The sequence below is a fragment of the Phragmites australis genome, chromosome 11 (assembly GCF_958298935.1).
Source record: "Phragmites australis chromosome 11, lpPhrAust1.1, whole genome shotgun sequence".
In the NCBI taxonomy this organism is placed as follows: Eukaryota; Viridiplantae; Streptophyta; class Magnoliopsida; order Poales; family Poaceae; genus Phragmites; species Phragmites australis.
Window position 1 is genome coordinate 32,001,453 of NC_084931.1, and position 19,923 is coordinate 32,021,375.

General features: G+C 44.7%; 2 protein-coding genes across 2 annotated transcripts; one reads left to right on the forward strand and one right to left on the reverse strand.

Annotated features, from left to right (window-relative positions):
* Window positions 1-2,144: 2,144 nt before the first annotated feature.
* Window positions 2,145-5,851, reverse strand: LOC133884808 (ATP synthase subunit beta, mitochondrial). Its single transcript, XM_062324369.1, has 9 exons — window positions 5,277-5,851; window positions 4,762-4,837; window positions 4,587-4,675; window positions 4,335-4,452; window positions 4,145-4,248; window positions 3,902-4,060; window positions 3,501-3,725; window positions 3,110-3,421; window positions 2,145-2,546 (listed from the first exon to the last, which is right to left on the reverse strand). The coding sequence occupies exons 1-9, from the start codon at window positions 5,742-5,744 to the stop codon at window positions 2,433-2,435; spliced, it is 1,665 nt and encodes a 554-aa protein (XP_062180353.1). The 5' UTR covers window positions 5,745-5,851; the 3' UTR covers window positions 2,145-2,432.
* A 4,134-nt stretch (window positions 5,852-9,985) lies between these two features.
* On the forward strand, window positions 9,986-11,397 carry LOC133885754 (transcription factor RAX2-like). Its single transcript, XM_062325496.1, has 3 exons — window positions 9,986-10,181; window positions 10,340-10,469; window positions 10,574-11,397. Exons 1-3 carry the CDS (start codon window positions 10,046-10,048, stop codon window positions 11,124-11,126), a joined length of 819 nt encoding a protein of 272 aa, XP_062181480.1. The 5' UTR covers window positions 9,986-10,045; the 3' UTR covers window positions 11,127-11,397.
* Window positions 11,398-19,923: the final 8,526 nt, after the last annotated feature.

Below are 19,923 nucleotides of genomic sequence, written 5' to 3' on the forward strand. Positions count from 1 at the left end.
TTGAGCAAGAACTCAAGAACAAGGATACAAGAAAGGAGACACAAGATTTGTTTCCCGAAGTTTGGATACCTCCTCTAGAGGTTCCTACGTCTTCATTGAGGGGCTCGGTCACACTTGAGCCGAGTCTCTCTTAATTCTTTTCCTCTCCAAGTTTGCTCACACTTGAGCTTGGGTTTCCACTCCTGATTTATTCTCTTCCGGAGGTAAAATCAAAGCCTTCATAAACTTTCTGCGGTACATCACAACTTTGGGTGCTTGACGGCGCCGCCTAGCCACCTAGGGGATTGAATCTCCAATAGTAACAAACGCGACGATGAACTTCTTACCGATGAACTCGAGCGCTCAAGATGTAATTTAGCTCACTTGCACCCAATCTTTCAATCTCTCAACTCAAATCACTTTTCTTCTCAAATCTCATACTAAAATAGAGTGGGAAGGAGTTTTTTTAACTCTAGAAAATTTTTCTTTCGTGCCCAAGCAACAGCAAATAAGGGTATGGGTGAGAGGTTATTTATACCCGTCGCCCAAAAACTAGCCATTACACAGCTTTTTATACTGATCTGGAGTATCCGGGACAACTCGGAGACTCCGGGTTGACACTTTAACGCGCAACAAAGAGTCCTATCCAGAATCCAACCCGGAGGGTCTGGATGATTGATAGATCCCAGAGTATCCGTGTCAACTTGAAGAGTCTAGGTAAAACACAAAATCCCTAACTGAACACCCCCTACCGGAGCTAAACTCGGAGACTGCGGCAGACACACCAGAATCCAGAGTATCCAGATCAACCCGGAGACTCCGCGTACAGTCTAAGACTTGTAATTTTCTGGTGTTCGTGGAGTGATTTGTGTGTCTCTTCTTTGGTCTAAATTGGTATTTTGAGTAGTGAGGCATCTTCAAGTCTATCTATACGTATCTCTCTTGATAGTGCGGCATACTTATACTCAATTTTAAAGATAAAACACTTTTGAATCACATTAAACATTTGAATACCTTCAAGTACCGTTGTTTTACTTCAAACTTATCAAGACAGCATCGGTTAAGAGGATCTTTTCAGCGATGTCAATTATCAAAATAGATTTACGTAATAAAATAGGTGATGAATGGCTCAATGACTTGATGATATACTACAATAAAAGGGAGATATTCAAAAGCATTAGTAATAACAAAATCATAAAACGGTTTGAAAACATGAAAAATTGTTATATGTTAATGCCTCAAACTAAATTAGTGGTACACTCTATTCACTTTTGTCTTCTAATATTCATAATTATTTGAAACTAGAAATAAGTTCTTATATCGCTATTTTACTATGTTTGTATACAGATCTCTCATCATAAAGATTAAAGAATATTAAGCTATTGTCATGATGGATGAATATTGGGTTTAATTAGTGGTATGTTTTTTCTTAATGTGTTTTGCATTTTTTTTCCTATTAAGATTGTGTAAAACAATGCTTTGAAAGTTTAAACTACATGATTGCTTCTTTACCTGTTGAGCCTTAGCCCCTCCTAAAATTTTGTACTGGCTCCGCCACTGGTTGTAATTTTGGTTGATTCCGTACACCTGACAAATGTGAATATGGAATTATTTGGATTTAGAAATTTGACGGTAAAGATGGGGGGCTCGGTCAATCCTTGAATTGTCCGATACCGTGCTCGAGGTTTAGTAAGCTGGGCCTGCGCTATTGGGCCGTAACTTCTCTTCAGCCTAGTGGGCATGAGATGATGAGGTCCAGCAAAGACACTTCTTTTCCTTTTTTTCAGTCATTTGCTTCGATCTATTTGAAATGTCATTAATATGGGAAGAAATCATCCAAAACAAGAGTTAAGCAACTGATTTTGCCATGTTTTGTGGCATTCAATAAATCCAAATAGAGTATAAATAAAAATATTCAACCAGTGTAAGTCAAAACTACAGTACTCACGTACTCTAAAGGCCACCCCAGTATTTGCACAATGAAACCATAATAATGTTAAGCTCGACACCTTTATAATTACCGAGCTTAGTAACATAACAAGAGCACAGATTAGAAGGGAAAATTAACTACCGCTGAGCCAGTTTCAAGGAAAAAATGCTTTCACAGTTAGCCATCAAACAAACAAAGCACCAGGCCACCTACAGACCATAACAGTTGCAAAACCTGAAGACAACACAATTTACCAACCAGAAGTCATAACTTCATGGTCCGATGGATCTGCATTACAAGGGGCATAAGTTTCTGGAGTCGAAGTAATTTTGGTACAGCCAAAATCAATGTCACTGCAGTTGCTTATTTGCGTGTAAAGTGGAGGGGGGAAAAAAAGAAAAAAAAGAAGCAAGCATCCGTCAGCAGGAGATGACTCCAGCTCATCCTTCCCTAATTGCGAGAGATCATAAGCTTAAATCCAAAAATGTAACTTGTACAGGGTTCAACAAATCAAGAAATCCCCTTATGAAGCAGACTCCTTGGCGATTTTCTCCGCCTTAGCAATGACTTCCTCAATGCCTCCCACCATGTAGAATGACTGCTCGGAGAGGTCATCATACTTCCCATCCAAAACACCCTGCACATTACAGGATCTCTTGGTAAAGTGCAACGTGAAAAGGTTCTGCATTACTTAACAATAATTCTAGGAGCAAAAGCATCATCATGAAACAAGTAGATAGCTGATAGAATGTAATAGTGTTGTCCGGTGAAACCGAAAACGAGGTTTCAAAGGACAGCGCTAGGAGTCTATGCATACTTCCTAGTTGTGGAGTTGCTGCTTCACTCACTAAACAAAACAACCAAAGCCCATTGCAATTCAGAAAAACAAATATGGTCAAGCTCAAGTAAGCCAAGCTAGAACCATGTGTTGTCCGGTGAAACCGAAAACGAGGTTTCAAAGAACAGCGCTAGGAGTCTATGCATACTTCCTAGTTGTGGAGTTGCTGCTTCACTCAGTAGACAAAACAACCAAAGCCCATAGCAATTCAGAAAAACAAATATGGTCAAGCTCAAGTAAGCCAAGCTAGCACCATGTGTTGTCTACAAGTGCATATATTAGCATTAAGAAAAAAGCAAAGTGAGGACAACACTGTTTCCAAACTGCAAGTTTCTGAATGATAACTACGGTTAAGCTTTTACCTGGAAACTTTTAACGCTCTCCTTGAGCTCCACATACTTCCCTGGAGCACCCGTGAAAACCTCAGCAACATGGAAAGGCTGGCTAAGGAAACGCTGAATCTTCCTTGCACGTGCGACCGTCAACTTGTCATCCTCACTGAGCTCGTCCATACCCAAAATGGCAATAATATCCTGAAGATTTTTGTAGTTCTGAAGAACCTTCTGAACACCACGAGCAGTGTTGTAGTGATCCTCACCCAGCACATGGGGAGAAAGCATTCTGGATGTGGAATCCAGTGGATCGACAGCAGGATAAATACCAAGCTCAGAAATCTGCAAATGAAGCACATTCAAATCATAATGAGCACAACATGTATATAATGTACCGGCCTACTACGCCAAGTGGACAAACCTGTCGTGACAACACAGTCGTAGCATCAAGATGGGCAAAGGTAGTAGCAGGAGCAGGATCTGTCAAGTCATCAGCAGGCACATAGATAGCCTGGACAGAAGTAATCGAACCCTTCTTTGTTGTCGTAATTCGCTCCTGCAGTCCTCCAAGATCAGTGGCCAGGGTTGGCTGGTATCCCACAGCAGAGGGAATACGTCCAAGAAGAGCAGACACCTCAGAGTTTGCCTGATATCAAGAGACACCAACAATGCCACCAGATTTAACATCAGTGCAGCCTTAAAACAATGACAGAGAAAAGGTAATCACCCAAAAAGCAGCTTTTTTATTTGCTAATGCCTTTAGTGCAATAAACATGTTGTGTTTGTATTTTCCAGACCAAGCAAATGTCCTGCAGAAATTACCTGAGTGAAACGGAAAATGTTGTCAATAAACAGAAGCACATCTTGTCCTTCAGCATCACGGAAATGCTCAGCAACAGTCAAACCAGTCAACCCAACACGAGCACGAGCACCTGGGGGCTCATTCATTTGCCCATAGACAAGAGCACACTTGCTTTCACTCTGCCACAAAAACCAATATATATAAGAAAAGGGTAGCTTTGATATGCGTGCTTCACAAAGAAACTAAGAAATCACATGAATTACCTGCTTGTCACCTAGCTTAATGACACCGCTCTCAATCATTTCCCTGTACAGGTCATTGCCTTCACGGGTACGTTCTCCAACACCAGCAAACACAGAAAAACCACCTAACATACGAACGAACCAGTCATCACAATCAGCCAAATAAATAAGCAACTGGGCAAAATAACCATGCACTGAGTACAATACCAACCATGGGCCTTAGCAACATTGTTGATCAACTCCATAATAAGGACAGTTTTACCCACTCCTGCACCACCAAAAAGACCAATTTTTCCACCTCTTTGGTAGGGCGCAAGAAGATCCACAACCTGCAAGAAAAAGAACAATCATGACACAATCATCATTCAGGACATGGAAGCAGATACGCTCTGTTGCTACCACAATGAATTCGAAGACTCCTGAACAATTCAAAAGCTCTAGAAGGCGCACTGAAAAATCCTACCTTAATTCCAGTAACAAGAATTTGTTGTTCAGTGGCTTGCTCAACAAAAGCAGGGGCTTCGCGATGAATAGGGAGGAAATGGTTTGTCTCTACAATAAAGAAAAATACAACACCATTACAAAAGCTCTTCCACGCAAATGTAGAACAAAAATATTTCATAAGTCCAGCCACTTACTTATGTCACCCCTCTCATCAATTGGCTCGCCAATAACATTCATAATGCGCCCAAGTGTAGCCCTGCCGACAGGAACCTACAAAGAGGAATAGCTTTGAAGGTAGGAAACACAGTGAAGCAGATTGTAGCTGATTGCGATTTCAACTTCCCTGACAGTGGTACAAATTTAAGACAATGAAATTGTAAACACCACTAGACCACATGTAAAATATTCTCCATTATATATGTAAATGCCACCACAAACCAGCACACAACAACAGTATTTGAAAATTAATGAATGAAAATAACTCTTAGCAATACAGATGTGCTAATAAGCCGTTCAACCACAAGACAACAAATAATCTATCGATAAAAAGTTCACGGCAGGAGATATAAAATATCATCACTGACCACTCAGATTTGTAAGCCCGGATCAAATCTAACGCTATTAGATACACATTTCATCAGATCGAGCAGAATCACCACAAAATGGAATGCACCACAGGAATATAGGAGGAAATGGCGGGTGTCATTACGGTGATGGGGGAGCCGGTGTTGAGGACGCGCTGGCCGCGGACGAGCCCCTCGGTCCCGTCCATAGCGATGGTGCGCACCATGTTCTCTCCCAGGTGCTGCGCCACCTCGAGCACGAGGCGGATGTTGTTGTCGAGCACCTCAAGCGCCGTGAGGATGGGCGGGAGCCCCTCATCGAACCGCACGTCCACGACGGCGCCGATCACCTGGCACACCTGACCGATCGCGCCGGCACCGGTGAACTCATCGGTGATCTTCCCTCCGCCGGTGGTCTTCCCAGTCGCTGGCGGAGGGGTGGACGGCGCCGTCTGGGCCGCAGCGGAAGTGGCGTAAGCGGCGGCACGGTTGAAGAGGTACCCAGCCGGGGACGGGCGGTGCGGCGGCGCGCGGGGGCGCGGCGCGGCAGGAGAGGCCCCGCGGAGGCGGGACGCGGAGCGGAGGAGGGAGGACGCGACCCGGCGGGACGCCATTGCCGGAGATCGCCGGAGACGCGGGCTGGATCTAGGGTTAGACTTTGGGTTGGTTGCGGCGGCTCCGCGAGAAAGGAGAGGGGGATCAGGGAAGTGAGGCGGGGGTGGAGGAATAAGTGGGTGGAGATATCGGAGAGAGGGATCGGCGGGTGAACCTGGTCTATGGGCAGCGGGTGTGGAGGAGCAGCCCGTTGGTCGTACGCTTGGACTACTAGTGCATGGAGCCGGTCCAGTGAACGAGCGAGTGTGCGCTTTGGGCTTTTCGAGGATGAATTTGTTGCTTGGTTTTGCAGCAGCTGGAATATTTTCTCTTTCGTTTGTTGCGCTGGCATTTGGTAATACTATGGTGGTATTTGGTTCAGAAATTATAATACAAACGCGAACGTATTAGAAAATACCAATATCGCAAATAAAGTAATCAAAGACTGGTATTGTTTGGTTCCCACGCTGGAAATGAAAAATTGGACGAAGGCACTACTCGACGACTTCCTCCGCATCATCGACACGCACAGTAGCTTTTGTAGGGCGCTGGTCGTGCTAGCTGGGCTCAAGGTCTAGACCCACGTAGCGCTGCAACGGGAGGATATGGCCATGCCGGTGTCCGCGACCTCTTGCTTCTTCTTCAACACCGATGACTAGATCTGGTGAGAGCGCCCCCATTCCACATCAACCCATTGCTTTAGGGGAAAACATGAAAGGACTGACAAAAGAAAAAACATACACACCTTACAGACCTGATCTTCTCCAATCCAATTGATGTAGGTCATCTTACCCTCAAGCCCCTCTCGTAGAGCTTGCCGTTCATCAAGAATCTCCTCAAAATCTAGAACACATGTAAGGGTTAGGATTTGGGGAAGAAGGTTGGGTGAAGAGGGATAGGAGAGGGAGCGGGAGAGAGCGATGGGTGCTCCTCACCAGCGAAGATGTGGCAGAAATAGCAGGAGTCATCGGTGGGTGCGAATCGGTCGTCGCGTGCGACCTCGTGAAGAGCCGAGGTGAGGAGAAGGGTCACACGACTGAGCCGAGGCGAGGAGTGGACCAGATTCGATGTGTAACACAATTTTACAACACCGGGAGGTGAGCGATATCAACATTCCACAGCCTAATATCCGATCTTGCTGTGACGCATTTATAGGCCAGCCCAATCAAACGAGAAGTAACGCTATCAGGTAGCCCTGTGGATTGATTACAGGCTAAAACAGCACAACTAAACACCTCCTAAGTTCTTAATCGCATTTGATTTTTGCAAATTTGATGGAAGTACTACGCGTAAATATTTTACCACGCTTCCTAAGCTCAGATGCCTTGTTTTGTGCTATTCTTCATGTAACGGTGTGGACATGGTGACGGTGACGGGGCTAGGGCTCTAGAGTTTATAGTGATGGCGAAGGATGGCCGATAGACTGTATCATGACAGAGGAAGCAAGGATGCAACCTAACAAAATCGGGTTAGTACAGTGGGAGTGGTAAGGGTGGAGATGAGAGGAGGTATGCAGGGCAAGAAGACCTACCTGTGGATGTGAAGAAGAGGTATAGTTACACAAGTAGGAGAAAAAAAGATAAGATAAGAGCTGTCCAAACATAAATTGATGATCAATCTTCGTCAACTAAGGAATAGCAACGCCCATATTTTATAGAGGCAATGTATCACGAAATCTCGGTAGCAATGCTTCATTCTGAGTCTGTAGGCATGCCAATATGTTAAAGTTCTAATGCAATTGCTCTGTTCTACGAGGAAATATATAAATTTATATATGCATGCAGAAGGCCCAACAACTGGTTGACCGCTGGGCTAAGGCCACAGTGGCGGCCCGTGGTAATACTGCATCATGTCAGCTCGGCCTACTCTCCTTCGCGACCCATCAAATGATTCCAGCCCATCCGTCTTGCGACGCGCGGGCCCTGGTGATGGCGTCGAAAACAATATAAAAGGGTAGCCGTTACCAAGCGTGAACCATGCGATGGCGACGCGAAATGCATGCGACTCGCGTTTAGGGATGACAACGGGTCAATCTCCGTCGTGAAATACTTTCTCATTCTTATCTCCATTTACTTATAGGAGGAATATTTTTCCACCTTCATTCCCGCAGAGAATTTTAAGGGAATCGAATCTACAATAAGGATGTAAAATTAAATAATATTTGATTATTTTATATATTAATATTATGTATGTAATATAAATAAGTAATTTCTTGATGTATAAAAGGATAATTAATACAAGATTAATTAAATATCGTAGATTAGATAAAAAGAATAAGAGTAATTTATTATTTACACTACGTAATATAATATTTATACATTTATATACTAAGAAAACGTGTATATATAAGATATCGGGATATAGCGAGTAACGGGGACAGATAGCGCCTTACTGTTTCCGTCCCTGTATGAGTTTGTGGAGGATAAAATCTCCTAATTCTCATCCGCTAATAAAGAAATTCCGCACAAGAAATCAGAGATCGGTCACTATTAACATCCCTACTATAGTTGCTGGTCCCGGCCGCACACGAACTTCCGAGCAAGTGCCAAGAACGCCTGGCTCATTGCCTCGCTCCCAGGCCGCCATGATTCATGCATGCACTGCTCGGAGAGCTGGTGTTGGACCACCGCCCCCGGTGCGGTGCCGCCTGCTCGTAAGACGAACCCGAAAGCACCAATCGAACTTGGGAAACGACTAGGCGCATCGTCGCACGATTCGGAGTTCGAACGTAACGTTGCGTTGCTACGGGTCTAGAGTTTAACAAGCCTGCGGCTAGTTGGACAGCATACATGTCTCATCTTGGGGTAGATTTGCCTGGTTTTTCGACTGAGAAAGAGGAGATCTGCCGGTTCAGACTCAACTTCTCCTTTCGTTAGCGTTTGGAAGCAAGTTCCACGGAATCAAAGGTTGGAGCGCAATAGGTGTTTCCACTTACTTTAGCCTCAAACTAGCGTGCCGATCCGTGAGACTGCGCAGGTTAGAAATTTAATATACGACTGAATTATAGATATTTATGTTAATAACAGTTATATACTAAGATACATCAACTATTTATATTTAAATATTAGAATGTAAAATATAAATATCATTTTGTTCATAATATTGGAATCATGCTTATTATTTGTGAATAGATCTAATTTATAATTTTCATGTTATATGTTATGCAAATTGATTTTTATTTGTTTCTTGATTTTTTGAAATTATTATTATTTTTAATGTCGTCACCATATCTCATATTATTATTTTTAAATACATTATAAATTTGTTGATATTATTTTTATGTGATAATCCGTAATATGCTTGGGTTCTGTTATTTTAATTTCGTAATATTTAATTATAATTGATTTGGAAAAGTGTGTTGATTGCTAACGTAACTAAGCTGGAGTTTGCTAACGTAACCTTGTTGGACAAATGATATCTACAACAAAAAAGTAAGGAAAGATAAGGCAAGAAGTAATCTTGGGGCTAGACTCTATGATTTGTTTTTTAATCTTATATGTTGTTTCGTCTAGGTGTTGATTTATAGTTACAGTTAGTCAATCAATTAATTCGACGATTAGATGTTTTGCTTTTTGTATGAGAATTTCTAGAATTTTTTTAAAATTAACGTGGAGCACAAAAAAACCCTCAAATTAGTAAATACAAGATAAGATGGAAACAATAATGAGCAGTACAAACAAAGTGATCGACCATACATACCCCAAGGTTAAAAGCCTTCCTGTGAACGTGCTGAGAAGTTTGTAGCTAATTCAGGTTTTTTCTCTAATGGTAGATAATGTCACGGTAAAATTAGGAACAGAGATAATATCAAACCTTTAAATTTGCTATGATGTTATATCTAAATGTTATTTTTTTCTATGTCAATTTTTCTTAGTTGTAACTATCTTTTATTTTTCTCCTTTTAATCATGCCAATTTCGCTTTAATGGATGGGAGCGTGCAGACGGGCAGTAGCCCGATTGGCAACACCCACATGGGCGTGGTGAGCCGGGGGTTTCGATTCCTTCCTCCGCATCTCCTCATGTAAAAGACTTTCAATGAAAGTCTTGGGTGAAAGAGTCCAGCTGTAAAAAAAATTGGATGGGAGCGCTATTTCCGGGAAAAAAAAGCACCGAGGAGTCGTTTGGTCAAAAGAACCGCGATGACAATCGGAGAGCAGGCCAGGACGGCTCGTCCGTACCTGCGGGTCCCACTCGAAACGCCACTCGCGCTCGCTATAAAATTCGTGGCCCAGCGTGTGCCGCGTCGAACTCTCTTGCCTGCCTGTGCTGTCTCTTGTCTTGCTTCCTCTGTGGCTGCCGTCCCGAGCTGTGATCGCATATATGGGGCGCGCGCCGTGCTGCGACAAGGCGAGAGTGAAGCGAGGGCCGTGGTCGCCGGAGGAGGACCGGCAGCTGCGGAGCTACGTCCAGCTGAACGGCACCGGCGGCAACTGGATCGCCCTTCCGCAGAAAGCAGGTAGACTTCCGTCTCGTGCGTACCGAATGAGCGGCACTGCATCCCGATCATCATGGTCTAGCAGTCGTCTTGGGTCGGCTGCTAATGTCGCCATGCAGTTTTCGATAATTGTGTTTGTAAATCTACTAATTTAGCAAATTTCCCCCCTTGTGGTTCAGGGCTGAACCGCTGCGGCAAGAGCTGCCGCCTCCGGTGGCTCAACTACCTGAGGCCGGACATCAAGCACGGGGGCTACACCGAGCAGGAGGACCACATCATCTGCTCACTCTACAGCTCGATCGGAAGCAGGTGGGTTGCACTGACGCCTTCTAGACTCTCCAAATTTCCCCTGCGCTCGTGCGCTTGATCGATTGAGCTGCCGATCGATTTACACGTACTTCTATCGCTGCCAGGTGGTCGATCATCGCGTCCAAGCTCCCCGGCCGGACCGACAACGACGTCAAGAACTACTGGAACACCAAGCTCAAGAAGAAGGCCATGGCGGCCTCGCGCGCCAGCGGAGCCTTCACCGCGCCCGGGACGCCGACGGCGCTCTCGCCAGACGCGTCCGCCTCCTCGTCTGTGACCAGCTCGAGCGGCGACGTACGCTTCGCGATGTACTCGCAGCCACAGCCGCAAACCCAGGGGCTCATACACTTCGACGCGCCGCCGTGCAAACCGCAGACCGAGCTCGCGCCCGTGCCGCCTGCCGCCATCGCGCTGGATGGCACCGGCGGCGTCTGGGCATCCGAGCCAGCGAGTCACGCCGTGGCGCTGGACGACGTGTTCTTGCCCGAGCTCGTTGGCGGCGACCAGTTGTTCCCGTACGGCGATTTCTTCGGGGGGCTGCAGGACAGGACCTTGGAGCTCTCCGCGTGCTACTTCCCGAACATGGCCGAGATGTGGGGGGCTGCCTCCGAACACGCCCACGCCAAGCCACAGGGTCTCTGCAACACCATGACATAAGAGATCGAGCTCAGTCCATGGGGTCTTTCTTGCACGAAAGTGTCCATTGCTCTCCATTGAGTTCATCCACGACTGGAGGTCCACCGCTCGATCTGTTGCTAGCGTAGTTCATGCTCTTCTTCTCCCCTTTTCTTTTTTCTTCGAGTGATTATAGTCTATAGCTGGTGTTTTGTTGTGCATTACATGTAAATTAGTATGATATAGATGTAAATTATCCTTGGTCGATTGTACTCAGAAAACCTCAGCTAATTGATACGCTTGTCCCTGTGTACCGCTTAGAGTCGATGTCCCGGAGAAGTAGACGCGGCGTGAAAACAAAGGATGAAAACGGTACGGGAACCATCGAAAAAGGTCTAAATCACTTTTTCCAAAACCAAGTCAATAATAACAACGCTGAAAACGAATAGGACATTGATAATATGAAAAATCGGAAATATTGTTATCAAAACGAAAACATGCCGGTATCAACCGAAAATTAATAACTCAAATACGAAGCACCGAACTATAGCAGATAAATTTTCTATAACAAATATAGTACTAGCACGACTAAAAAAAGTACTAACATCTTAACAAGGTAACAAATATATTATCATAGATATTAATAAAAATAATGAACAGTCATACTCTTATAGGTTATGCATAGATAATAGCATGTCCTTCAAGTCACTATGAGACAAAAGTTCTACCTTCGTCATGAGTCGAAAAAGCATAAAAAAAGAATGAAACCTTATGCCATAACTATCGATAGAGACGGCTGGTGGAAGATTGACGAAGTGTGGAACATGGGTTAGCTGTTGTGCTTGGTCGCTTGGGCTTAGGCCCTTGTGTGTTGACACTTCGATATATGTGAGCTGGGGAGAAACGGTAATTATTGGCAATAATTTCCGCTCTAAAACGGAAAAAGCCAAAAACAATCCAAAGAGCCCAAAATCATTTCCATTATTGTTTTCATGAATTTTTATGATTTTTATTTTCATTTCCTCGAAACATCGTTTCAGGCTGCTTCGAGCGGACGACTTCGAAAATGAGCTCCGGTAAAACGGGATTTACAGTTTTCGTGTTCAACCCTAGTGAAAATGATGTGGCTCTGTCATGTCAAGATGAAAGTCACAGCTCTTGCTCAATCTCATTCGTATAGTACACTAGCAATCAGTAGCGAAAGACAGAGAGGCTTTATCTTCTTTATTCTCCTCCTCCACCACCTTATCTTACTCTTCTTTTTCTTCTCTTAAAAAAATAAAGGGTGCTTAGGGGAGCTACAGGAGAGTGGCAGCCGGTAGGAGAGTGGCCGCTGATGACCGTGGATGTACAAAGCTGCTACTCCACATACCACAATGCAATACTAGCTCGGTGCCAATGGATGTTTAGTGTACAAGGTAGCATGTATTACGCCTTCATATATGCTCTCAAAAAATAATGAGCGAATGCGCCTTTTTCTACACCGAAAGCGATGAGATCGACTATAAGGTGCCGCATGTGAGCCCACGGACCAGTTCATGGTCTTGCAGTTGCATTGCATGCGCCACATGTTCCGACTTGACCCGTTCACAAGGCCAGTGGGGAGAGACGCGTGTGGACGCAAGGAACCTCTGCAGGTTTCTCTATGACCCCGTGTGTCACGTTACAAACATGTTTCTACGAAGGGCCTGTAAATAAACTTTTTTTCTAGTATCCTCTAGGTCTGAGACTTATATAGAATTTGAAATTTATAGAATGAAATAAAATAATTTAAATATCTATTTTTAATCTAAAATAATATGATGTCTCAATTAAAGACTCTCATCTATCCATATATCCAGCTCTGATAATTTTTCAAACTAGGAATCAACTACTCCAAAAAAAATTAGAGCTCAACCTTTGCTAACAAGCCTTTGCTTCGATTAATTTTCCTAGCACGTACCAGATGATCATAGTCAATCAATTTTGGAGCTCATGGTCATCGGGCCGTGTCATTTTATATTAATCGCACTTAAGCATGTCTAATAATCTCTTGTGAAGTGACTCGGAGACTTCACGAGCACGACAAGAAGGAGCCTAGTTGTCTAGTTGACCGTGACAAAAGCATCGGTTCGCGGAAGCTTCGTTGTCGATTCGTCCGGGGACCTTTCAGTAATGTGTCCTACAAAGATTTTTCATTGACGTATTCACGGCTGCGTTCATTCTTTGGTTTGTTCTACTTCTATCACTGAAGTCATACTGACACTCTGACAGTAACGAAACTTGAATACGACATCCCTATGATTGGTAAATTCAGTGGGAATTACAGCTTACTTGGTACTCTCTCCGTCGGGGTGGATCCAAAGAAAAAACATTATTCGTGTCACTTATGTTAGAACATAGGGTTATTACTTATTTATAAATGTATTTGTTAATTGTGTTTTGAGTTTATCTAGTATTAGTAGTAAGTCATTGGTGTCACTTAACACCAATGATTACATGTTGGATCTGTCACTCCTCTCAAGGTAAGTCACTGCATGTGTTGTTTTATCTTAAAATCCCGTAGTTTTCAGATGAAAAGTGCTAGCTACTAGTATTATAGCGTATCTTTCTACAAAAAAAAAAACATAGCATTAATTAAGTGAATTTTTGTGGTTTTGGCATTGTCAAGCAAATCCGTTACTTCGGCCTTACAATGGATCAAAGAAAAATAGGTAAAATCATACAGTCCATGGTGAAGCTTTCGCTATTTTGCAGTAAGGACGTTTTACTGACGTCCACTCATATTTACTGCCCATTTCTATTATGCATTTTGCTCCATTTTGGAGCTCGTTGACGTTTTTTTTTTGGTTGGACACTCACTGACGTCTTTAGGGTTTGCTCGGCTGTTGATATTCGTTGACACCAACTCAAATATTATCACATTTCGACATCAGAAGTAGGTGGCAACATGCAGCAAGTCAAGACAGGTATGCATGGTTTGGTGAGAAAGTGAGATCTTCCGGAGAGTGGACGCCGTTCTTACTAGTTTGTTGAGGATTCTCCCTGTGCTGACAGGAGAAAACAATCGATGATGAGAAACGACATACCAGGGTTACACGCTCTACTTTGCTCTGGTTGCTCTAACTACCACTCACCAAATGCATTGGACTGTCTGTGTGTATTTTTTATCAGTTGAAATAGACACATGCAGATTGCAAAAGCAAATAAGATCTCAGGAACCTTAGCATGTGGGATAACACACAAACCTTGGAATATAGGACAACATCATAACGGCAGAGATTTTCTACTTTGAATTGTCAACCGTTAAGTCAAGTTACCCATATATCGGTAAATTACTGGAGATTAAAGCGGTGCCAACTAAAAACACACATAACTCTTCAACCAAGACGCCAAAAAATATGTCATCTTGGTAGTAATTTATCTGAGGACTCGAGAGACCCATGCCTGATTTCCCAAGAGGCGATACGAGGGCGACCTCCACCGTCGTCAAATCACCTCCACCACTCTATCCGGCGCGGCTGCCGCCTACCCAGATGTGATTGGGCTTGGCACCGGCGATACCGCAACGACCACCCGTGGTTGGCCCCAGATAGACGGTGTGGATGGAGTTGGCGCGGCGTGACGTGGCTGCTACCAGCCCCTTGGCCGGATATGCATCGGCATAGTGGGTGGGTGCCATGCGATGGTGTGGGCCCCATCACCCCTCGCATGGTAGAGTGTTGTCGGTGTAGTGCATGGACATGCGCCTCCATAGGGGGCGCTTGCTCGTCTCTCTGTCGAAATCGTGACGATGATCATGGTGGCGCCCTGCCATACCCTCGTGCGATGAGGGTGCGGTCCGATCGGCCTATGTTCTGATCCTTGCTGTGTCTTCTAGCCTCGCGAGACTCGCCTTGTCTCGGCCTCCCAGTGCCGATTGGGCTCCTCTCCTTGCTGATCTATTTTCTTCCCATCAGATTCGATCTGTGGGGAGCCCAATGGTTGGTGATGGCCCTGTGGACGGTGCGTGCAACGTGTCGATGGCTACTCCGTATGCTACATAGTTTTAGTGGTTGCAGCTACGCATGGGTGGGGTCACCCTCGAGTGTTGCTCCCCTCCCTAGAAGCATTATCATGGTGCCTTCCCCACCACCCATGGGTACTCTTTGGGTCAAACCAAGATCCATGCTTTCGGATGAGCAACAGTGTTGTCTTCAACGTTACATCCCCGTTGGAGATGTCACCTTGGAGGTTCCTCCCCGTGTTTGGGTCGTTGGCTTGTGGGTGGCAATGATGATCACATCAGATTTAATTTAGCTAGGTAGTTAGTCAGGTGCTCAGTTTTAGAGCGTACGACGGTGTCTTATACCTAGTTTAGCGAAAATATTCGCTCGTAGGTTTGAAAAAGACAAAAAAAAAATATATAAATGTTGCATTAGGAAGTAGACTTGGCAAGCTTTTCAGCGATATGTAACGCTTGCATGCAAATCGTAGTACTAAAGCTTAGTTGGCTTCAAAGGCGAAAGTTGCAAAAGAGTGGCCTGGTCGGGGTTCGATTTACCGACCAGGGTGGCAGGGTGCCGCCAAAAACTCGTTGAGCAGTCGCCCCCACGTTTAACGCTGTCACTGCTCCCTTGGCCCCACCAACCCCCCACTCTCCTCTTCCATTCAACTCCACCCAGTGGCGGTCGGGTCGGCTGCGAAGCAGACTGGTGGTGCTCCGCCTCCACCCAGTCCACGATCTCCGACGACTCAACGGAGGCGCAACATCACAATTCCAACCCCACCGCGCGCGCCTGTGCCTCCCACTGCCATGCCCCAGCGCCACGCCATCACCGCCTCGGCCGCAGTGTCCCTCTCCCGCCTCGCCTCGAGCGCGGGTGGAGCACGCCAAGGGCACGGACGGACGGCGGCGTCTCACGATTCCACGACACCACGTCGGACCTACGACCGCGCGCGAATACGTCGAGCGCCTGCTGCGGCAATAGAGCGATGACCTGAGTGTGGCTGGTCCTCGAAGCAAAGCTGGAGAGCGACCAGCCGTACGCGGTCGAGCTGAGCTCGCTGCTGCTGCAATGCTGTCTCTTTCTCGATTGGTACCATCCTGAGGATCACATGAACAGAAGGTCGCGTCCCGCAGCACTACCCGGTGTTCTTGACCTGAAAGAGAAGCATACGCACTCAGGAAAAAAAATCAGGGGTCACATGATTGCGAGGAGTTTCTGAATTTCATGCCGTCAGTTTCCTCACCGAACAAAACATTTATGATGTGTCCCAGTCTCTCTGTATGGATTCTGTCACTAGAAAGTTGCTTACAGATAAACTTTGATGCCTTAATTTCCTCGCTGACACATCATTAGGTGCCTCAAAATCTGTTGCTGAAAAGAGCATTGTTTCAAATGAAAAAAGAACAAGACATGCAGACTAACAGGTAGCCGCATTATCAGGACATATATCTGCAGAAGCTCGAGTCTTTGACTTTGTGACAAGCATTGCAAAACAAAGTTAGGCAGATAGACACCCTCACACCCAAGAACGGCAATGGCCGGTGTTCACAATCAACTGTCGGATCTCCCTTTAACAACTGTATGTGATCCCCACTTGAGCCATCCCTTGCGCTTGTCGGTACCGGGGCATGCATATTCCACAAGGCTGCCTTTTTTTTCAGTGCACCTGAGAAATGTAAAAAGGAGCATCTGATGGGGCATGTCTAGTCCAATTGAAGTTGGGCAACATCGGCATCATGCCGGAACTCTTTTGTTACTGTGGCTGATTACCCAGCTACCGGCTAATGCTGTAATGCATCAGCTGCATGTATTGGCAACTAACTGTCAGTTGCCAGGATAGAATGTAGGACTGCAAACTAACACAGTAAGGAGTAGTGCTTTGCCAGGATAGTAGTGGGGTATCCATATCGTCGCTGTGTGTAAGATGTTAACTGTTGAAACTCTGTAATGATTGTTACGGTTTTTCTATATAAAAACCGAGGGTTTCACCCCTCTTATCAAAAAAAAGAGCTTTGCCAGTAGAAGTAGAACTTGGTGGTTGTGTTGCTCAGGCCCTGTTTCTCTTTGTTTGCTTCTCTTGCACCGGCATATTCTTGCAGCTCGTTTTTGCCTTGAGGTGGCAGGTTTCCCTTCAGAGCCATCTTGTAGTTTACTGTGTAGAGATCACTTCAGATCTTCCCAGATTGTCACACAGGTGTCAGGAATGTTCCAGTACCAGCGAGGCGCAGCAAGTCAAAAGTTCTCTCGCCACTAGTGTAGCCTAGTACTACTAGCTAACAGTTTGATTACTATTACGAGGAGCCTTTGAATCACTTGCTTAGAAATGCAGGCACTTCACATTTTGACCCCTTTGCTCAGGGCCGAGCCGTCGGCTCGAGGGATCTACTACACTTGCTGCCGTTTCACACCACGTGTTCCTCTTCGTCGCCGCTCGCTGTGTCGCGATAACCATATACAGGAGGCACCCGTGTTTCGCGTGGAGGGGACCGGGCCGGAATGCGACGCGGTGGCGGCTGTGGCAGGCAATAGTGGGATGGAGATGGACTGAGAAATTAAGTTAAAGTGTATTTTGATTTATTTATAATAAGTGATTAATATTGGTATTTATTTGATTTGATGATCTTTGATTTTGTATGAGTTTTGATGTTATTTAAATTGTTTTGAGATTTTATTTAAGTATATTGATTATGAACTATCTGGAATTAAAATTGGAGATATATGTCTGCTTATTTTATAGTATGCAAGTGATGGATGTAACTTGGCGGGATGATTGGGGCCAAACGAAGTGCTTGGTGCTGGACGATCAAGGAGACCGGACGGAGTAAGGGTGATCCGCTGAACACGTGGCAATCAAGCAAAAGATGGAAGACGGATGGAGACGTCATGTTGACAAAGTTAAGCAAAGGGGATGCCGGTATAAATGATAAGGCGGTTAGAGGGATCGAGAGTGGGAGAGACTTGCTAGCGATCATGATCGTATGACAGAATACACGTGTCAACATCGGGGTACTTGCTTAAGGTGTAAGTAAGGCGACAAGTCACCCTTTGAGAAGCGTACATATAGTTTCACAGTTTGGCGTCAAAAACGTGAGAGGACTGGAGGAGTACGTGGCATCATTGCGAAGCTTACGTTGAGGTGAAGCAAGGTCGTGAAAGCGTCGCGACCGTCCGATGAATAGAGAAGAAAATGAACCAAAATACCCTTAGTGGTATATAGAAATGTACTACAAAAGAGATCTATTTTGAAAAAAAGTTAGAAAACTCAAGTATCAAGTTTACTATACTAAAGTGGTAGGGCTACGAGAGAATTTAAACCAGCCACTTGAGTCCCCTTATGCATCTCATTTGAGAGTTTAGAGTTAGTGTTTTAGCGAGTAAAAAGGGTTTTAGAGTAGATAAAGATGAGTGCTTAGCCTACGTAATAGGTGAGAATTTTGAGAGATAAATTTTTGTAATATCTATAAAATAGGTATGATCTTTTTGAATAATGAAGTTTATATTTTTTTTGATACACTTGAATTTCACTTATTCTAATTTTTTTATATTGGTTCCCTTACAAGTTTGCAAGTTTTTCAGTTTTTTTTTGAAATTTCAGCACCTTATGAGGTCATTCTTCTTGTTGCTAAAGGTATAAAATTCTCATACACACACTTATGCGATGAGATCTTGAATTCCTTTGCATCTAGATAGTCAATTTGAAGAGTTTCGTTACTCGGTGTTTATTTTTTTTATAAGTTATGATCTTTCTACTGTTAAACACATAGATTGATCTTAAATGAAACTTATGGTTTATAAATCATCTGTGGAGTCGTGTTGTCTCGATTTTTTCTTGTTAAAATTTTTCTTTATTTTTAATTTCGTTTGAGTTTTAAAGTACATTGAGTGATCTAAATAAAAAAGTATTAATTTTAAAAAATTTATTAAATTATCTATTCATCATCCTCTAGTCTCCGATGTACGAGCGTACGGGGCCCTACGAATCGACCGGCCGGGATAGTGTGCGTGTCCCGGACGGCAGCGGCTAGTGCCGTGTGCGTCTGCAGGTTGACGGGACCCGGTCCCCTGGTGCTGGTACTCGGCTGCTCGTAGCTATGCGTGCCCTTGTTTTCGCTGGAGGAGAAAGGGATCGTTGACGAAGCGGTACCTGCCGCCGCGACTGTCGACGTCGAATGCCCGGCATGTCACTGGCGAGAAATTGGTAGCTTTAGGTTCTGCATATTTTTTGGAGCGCTGTCACATGCCCTGTAGAAGTTTCTTGTACAAACCTTCAGAAATCCAACTGGATACTCATCGTGCGACTCGTTTGGAATTTGGGTGGGAGGGAGCAGACGCGTTTTATCGTCACCTGATCGTTGGAGGTCTACTTCTCCCTGACACACGGAGAGTTCTTGATCGATGATCCTATGCATGCATTCTGAACCGGGAATCAGCAAGGGCCAGCCGCTAGCTTGTCTGTGAATGTGATACGCGAGCTCCAAATGATTCTGCAAGGTCAAATATTTTCCCTTTTCTGGACAATGGATGTGGCATTCACGCCAACCGTTTGGTTCTAGAATTATACTGCCTCGGCTCTCGTCATGCTTTCTCCATCATGTCTGTACGTAGTTACGTACTCGTCGTCCTTGTCTTCCTGAATATTTTGACTTTCTTATGCCTCCACTGGACATCAAGCCTCACAAACTAAAGTTGGCGATGATAGGCAACTGGTGTGCTTTCTACGTCATCCTAAACACTAGAATTCAACCGATGCTATAACTCATCCAATCCACATTGTCTCGACCTCTGAAGTTTTGCAGCAGCAAGAAATCGATCCCGGTCGCCATTCCATTTCTACAAGTTTCCATTGCCAATAGAGTAACATTAAGTCCATG